We start from the raw sequence: 6000 nt of genomic DNA, 5'->3' as shown, positions 1-6000 counted from the left end.
CAGGGATCCTTTCTCACCGCCTCTCCTGCCTGCCCTTCGCCCTGCAAAGAGCCTCTCTCCTCTCTGCGGCCCTCCCTGCCTAGGCTTACTCGCCTTTTGTGCAGCGTCTGACTGTACCTGAAGGAGAAGCTCCCTTTTTCACATCTTCACCTCTTGTTTCTCCCTCTTCCCCAATCCTGTTACCCTCGATTATGAGGATCCCGTTGGGGCACTGAAGAGGAGTAAGAAGAGCTTGCTTGGCGTGCCCTTGTGGGGCTGCTGCCTTCTTTCCCGCTCCCCTCCCCTGAGGGGGGCCTGGCCCCCGAGCAGCCTGGTGCTCCTGCAGCGATTGCCGGCCAGAGTGGTGGCTGCGGTGTGGCAGGCGGCAGGATGACGGACACCCGGCGGAGGGTGAAGGTTTACACGCTAAATGAGGACCGCCAGTGGGATGATCGAGGCACAGGGCATGTGTCCTCTTGCTACGTGGAGAGGCTCAAGGGCATGTCCCTGCTAGTCAGGGCAGAGAGTGATGGTAAGTGCGTACGGCTGAAGGCACGGGCTTTCCTTGTCCTACCCAGAAAAGGAACTGGGTGTTGCTTTATGTCTGTTGCGTTAATGTTTTGCTGCATAATTCAAATGGTATTCCTAAAAGCGAGTGGGCACTAACCAGGGTTCATTCGTGCTAGGCCAGGTGGAAGAAACAGAAGATTGTCATCAAGTGCAAGCATAGTAGGCACTTACTGAATACACATTGTTGCATACAAAATGCGTTCGAGTCTCGTTGTAGATCTTGCATGGGTTTGGAGTATCTACTGGTCTGGTTTCAAAACTGATCACTGGATCTTTCTGGAAGCGATCCCCTCATGAAAGTTGTTCAAAACTTAGATGTTGGGTTTTAGTATTTGTTTTTAGGAGATCCTTGGATGGCTAACACCCTTCTGTTTCCACCTACCCTTTTCTTTGGTAGTTTTTAGAATTATGTAAGACGTTCTAACAGCTGTCAACGGTTTTCAAAGTACAGTTATGGTAGTAAAGACAACACAGTGGACAGAACAGCATTTTCAGAGCTGCCTTTTTTTTATTTTTTAATGGAATGGGAGTACTCAGCCCTTCAGCAGTTCTAGGTCTCCCTGAAAATAAATTTAAAATGATGGATTATCAACTTCTTTCATGGTTTCTGGGAGCATATGTCAGTAGTATATATTAAGTAGTAATATCTAGCCCTGTAGCTACATGTTTGGGCTAGTCTTGACTGTTGGTTGAGTTCATGACTGCTGTGATGAGAGATTTTAAAATGTGTACTTCACGGTATTAGCCTTGTACCATTCTGCTTTTAAAATCTGTCAGTGCATGACTTACTACTTCATTAGATGTATAGCTACTGTATTTAGTGACTTGTAGATCTAGTTGTAGCTGTTGACTGTCAACAGACCTTGTAATTTTATTTATTAAGCTTTTTGATCGTAGGAAGTAGGATGAGAAGCAACTTGAGAATCATTAATCCTTACTTTTTGGGAAAGTTGTGATAAACTGTACAATATGTAATCCCTACAGCAAAGATCATAAACTGATATGGAAGAATCAGTCATCTAAGGAGGATTTTGGTAATTGAGCTTCTGATAAGCCCCCAGAGAGATCTTGTAGTTTTTTGATTATACTTTGGAAGTTTAAACTGACACCTGGTTTTTATTTATTTTACAGTGAGGAAGATGCATTTAAACCTTGAGCAGCTTCATATTGCAAGAGAAAACATTCAAAGTGGAAATAGATTTAGTTTAATTTCAACATGAGGAGGGAATTAAAATAATTATCACTAAATTTTTTGGCTCATTTTTACAGTATGTTCTGTCATAGATACTGTCCATGGCTGTTGGGGGCATGTTTAAAAACTGTTATGTCTCCTATATATTAAAAATTTTCTGGATTGGTTTTTTTTTAAATTCTTTTTAGAAAAGAAATCAAAAGCACTGCAGTTCCTAACCTCCTTGTGAAGAAATAGCTGATTCAAACTAAAATCCATTTATTAACTTTCAGTGGGATCAGAACATGAGCTGGACTGTTGTTGCCAGCTCATTTGTAAATAAATGAAGGTCTGGAAGAAGGAAGATACAAATTAGTATTAAAATGTAAAATTAAGTCATTGCTTTATCTTGCACAGCTAAGATACTGTAATCAAAGCAGGAACTGCCTCAAACTTACTAATTGCACCCAATACACAGATGTTTATTTGGTAGGATACACACTTTAGACCTCTCTCAAGCTGCATACTTTCTATCTCAAAGTATTAAATAATACACAGTTAAAATTCTTAATATAGTAGGTAGTATCAGTCCTGGGTAAGTGTGCACTCTATTAATAGGCTAGTTTTTCTAACTTGCTTGTGTAGACACTTCATAAAATTTGATTTATATTTTGTTTACTCCCACTGTCTGTTGTTTGTGGGCTAATTTGAAGGCAAATAGTCATTTTTACATGTGAGCAAATTATTTGGAAAAAGGTAATGCCATACCTGTGTTTTACATACTGTGCAATTTGTGTTTCCTTGCATGCTTTTTTAACTAAATGAAATAGTTGACTGTGATTTTTAACATTTTCCCAGTTAACAAAGACGTACAAGTAGTATGAACTGAGTAGTAGAACTGCCCTGTACACCATTTGTCTCCATGTTTCCTTTGCGTTCTTGTATTGTCTTTCTTTGTCAGCTCCTCCTCTTTCCACAATGAAACTTCTTCCTTCCTGCATTTCTAAAGCAGCTTTTCCTAGCCTTTGAGCTGAGATTCATCCTGTGCACACTGGCATGTTCTCACTGCCTTACTCCAGGAAGCCGACAGAAAACCTCGGGATCTGCCTGAAGGTGAAGGCTCCATTTCCTGAGTAGGGGAGGTCCTGGGGATATGAGCAGGAGCTCCTAATGTGTGTGGGAAATTCCCACTCCCGTTCAAGGGCCACTTTGGCTGTGCGCAGATCAACAGCAGAATTACCGTGGTTTCTTTGGCTGACCGTGTGGGCTGGCACATGGTTCAGTCTGGATTTTGCAGCTGTGACTTGGTGTAGTAGTCAGCTTTACAAGTGGTTGAGATTTTATTGCGCAGTCAGGGTGTGCAGATAAGGGAAGTACAATCAGTATGCCACATCCAATGTAAGCTGTCATTTGGAGTTGGAGGAATAAGAACTGAGGAAGAGGGGTTTTTATCTGTAGGAGTGGTTTTTTAGCTTGTGCTGGTGTTTAACACCATCATAAAAGAAAATAATTTAGAGTAGATGAGTGAGTTGTGTTGCTAGCTGCATTTCTAATGTTGCCAGGCACTAAACTGTTAAAGAGCCATTGCAGACAATCTGGAATAATCAATTTTAGAACAGAAATACCATAAACTGCTTTCATATCAGGTATATTATGCTTTGAAGCATGAAATTGTAATTTTTTTTACACTATAATAGCTATTTACTTGTTATTTAAAACCCTGAAAAGTTTCTCTGTGGGATTCCTAGTTGTAATGTATTCTACTTGAATTGCAGCAGAGCAAGAGTGAAATATTTTCTCACAAATTATCACCTACCATGTGAGTCTGTGTGTAATCAGAAGTCTTTGATTTCTTACCCGTTTCTGACATGGTATTTTAGGCTACTGTGTCCTACCTTGTTCTTAAAATGTCTTTGTGCTTCTTGGGGTTTACTGTATGGTTTCAGATCACCTTGTTTTCATTCTGAGCCCAGATGACTGAAGTAACCTCTAAAGTGAACATTTCTGTTCAAGTACTTTGTGTTAATTTGAAAGCTTAAACCTTTAATTAAAACTTACTGGCTCTGTATCTAAACTTTTTGACAAGTGAAAGTTAACTCCTCCATTGCAGGCCATATTTGTGAGCTCTCTTTCAGAAACTCTGATCATTTTCATTTAGCAGTTGTTGTTTGCTGCTTCTGAAGTCGGTATGTTAATGACTTCTGCCACGGGGCAAGGGCCTTTCCTTGCTGTTTCTGTAGTGCAGCTATCAGTAAAGCTGTACAACTGGCAGGCTTAGACAAAACTTGGCTTAAGTTTTTTTTGCCTTGTTCAAACTCAAGGGACTGATTTTATTGGCTTGTTTTTAGGTAAGCAACACAGCATTTATCTTAGATCAAAATGAGAAAAAGCATGGGGGAAAATTACTTGGTTTTTTGTTTCTTTTCTCCTGGTTCTCCCCTTTCCTTAACATATGGGTTTGTCCCTCCAGAAATGTCTTAAATTCAGGAAAATTCTCTTGGAATTGTAGGACACTTTCTTGGGCCTCAATTTGAGTTGTTTCTTGAGTTTCTGTGATTGGGTTACAGCAGAACTGATTGCAGAACTTAAACCTCTGTGTGCATCTTGCAAGAAACAGCTCTTGAATTGAAACTTTCATTTAAATGTAAACATGCTTATACTGGTGAGGGCAACGAGAAGCACTTTTTTTTCCTGCTTTTGAGGAAGACTCCATGTAACGGTTTGGTGGGAGAGCAGCAGCATGCTCTCCAGATTAACTGGTCTCTTCCATATGTGTATTTATAAACAAAACTGCAGATTTGCTGTTTGAGACTGTTGAATTGGGATAGTTGATGTCTCTAAATATAATTGAAAATAGCATCGAATATCTGTATGTAGTAATCTCTTTTGAGCAAGTCTTTCTCTATACACAGATTCCTTCTGCAGCACAGAATGGTGTTTTCTACTAACAAAACCCCCAGCTGTGCTGTAATGCATTACAGTGCCGGGTAATAGAATTCTGCAAGTCAGTTTCCTTCTTTATAGGTGGTTTCAGATATTTTTTGGCTACAGTGTTTTGCAGTTACCTTTATATAAATTCATTCATGGCTGTAATTTAAAAAATAACTAGATCTGCATAATTTTGGAGCATTTACTCAAAACATAGCTTGCATTAAGGTGAGTTTTCAGCTCTTACCTAACTTTGAATAGTCTTTGGGTCAATGAAGATGAATTTTTGTGAGTGTATTTTTATTTTTACATTTGTGTATTTAGACTGGATAGTCTTAACATTTTCTAGGATAGTACAAATGGAAAAATACCTACATAGAAAGTAATGCTTATGACAAAAGCATCTCAAACAAGTGATAATGACTTTGAATGGAAGTGTATTTGGTGTTACATTTCTGTAACCTTTTTCTAAAGAATATATCTGTGTTTCAGATGTCAGTTACTACTGCCTGCTTTCCACATGCAAGGAACAAAGACTTAACATTGCCCCATACCAGGAAGGGGCCTGAGCATGTAAAATTTAGTGTATGAAATAAACTCACTGAACTAACTAGTAGATTAGTCACTGATCTTTGACTTGTTGAACCCTTTTTGGGGAACTTACTGCACAAATGGAGCATCATATTCTCCAGAAGGATAGATTTGGGGCAGTTATTAGTTATAGAGCACGATTTAACTTTCAGTACGTTTCTATCACCAGATCAATATTTTTCTAGTTATTGTCCAAAATGGTGAGGAATAAGTTGAATCATGTGGTAGTGAGAAGCAATTCAATCCTTCAAAAGCTTGATTTGTCTTTCCTGCAAACATCAGGTTTAGCAGAGAAGAAATGCTCTTTTTTGCTAAGTCTAGTAAAGAAGTCATTCTCTTCTAGCTTAGAAAATGAAGTGTCTGCATTCAATTGTTTTCAATTTTTTAAAATAGTATTTTGTCAAATATGACATTTAAGTTATATATTATATTCTTCTAATGTTGGGATTTACATGTTTGTAGGTCTGTGTTCAGCCATTAAAATATGATGTTGAAATTATCAATTACTTTTGATTCTTGGAAGATTCTACGTCATACTTGCTGATATTAAGTCGTTATAGACAGCAAAGACTTTCTGGAAGTTTGTCTGCTAATTTAATAACAGAAAAACAACAACAAAATAATATTCTAAATCTTCATGTAGTAGAAGCTGGAAATTTGAAAGCACAGCTGACTTTGTGTATCTGATGATTGTAAAAAGGAAATGCTGGCTTTAGATATTCTTTAGGCAAACCCTAAATTCAAAGCTTGAGACTGTGGCC

At 38.5% G+C, this 6000-nt stretch overlaps 1 protein-coding gene across 1 annotated transcript in view; it reads left to right on the top strand.

Moving 5' to 3' along the window:
• Positions 1-8: 8 nt before the first annotated feature.
• The window catches only part of PPP4R3A (protein phosphatase 4 regulatory subunit 3A), a 40991-nt gene continuing 34999 nt past the window's right edge, over positions 9-6000 (top strand). The window contains exon 1 of the mRNA XM_005417838.3: positions 9-511. Within this exon, the coding sequence (XP_005417895.1) occupies positions 370-511 (142 nt within the window). The 5' untranslated portion in view covers positions 9-369. The remainder of the gene's footprint in view (positions 512-6000) is intronic.

Source organism: Geospiza fortis, unplaced genomic scaffold (genome assembly GCF_000277835.1).
Source record: "Geospiza fortis unplaced genomic scaffold, GeoFor_1.0 scaffold23, whole genome shotgun sequence".
Lineage (NCBI taxonomy): Eukaryota > Metazoa > Chordata > Aves > Passeriformes > Thraupidae > Geospiza > Geospiza fortis.
This window is presented reverse-complemented; position numbering and strand designations above follow the sequence as displayed.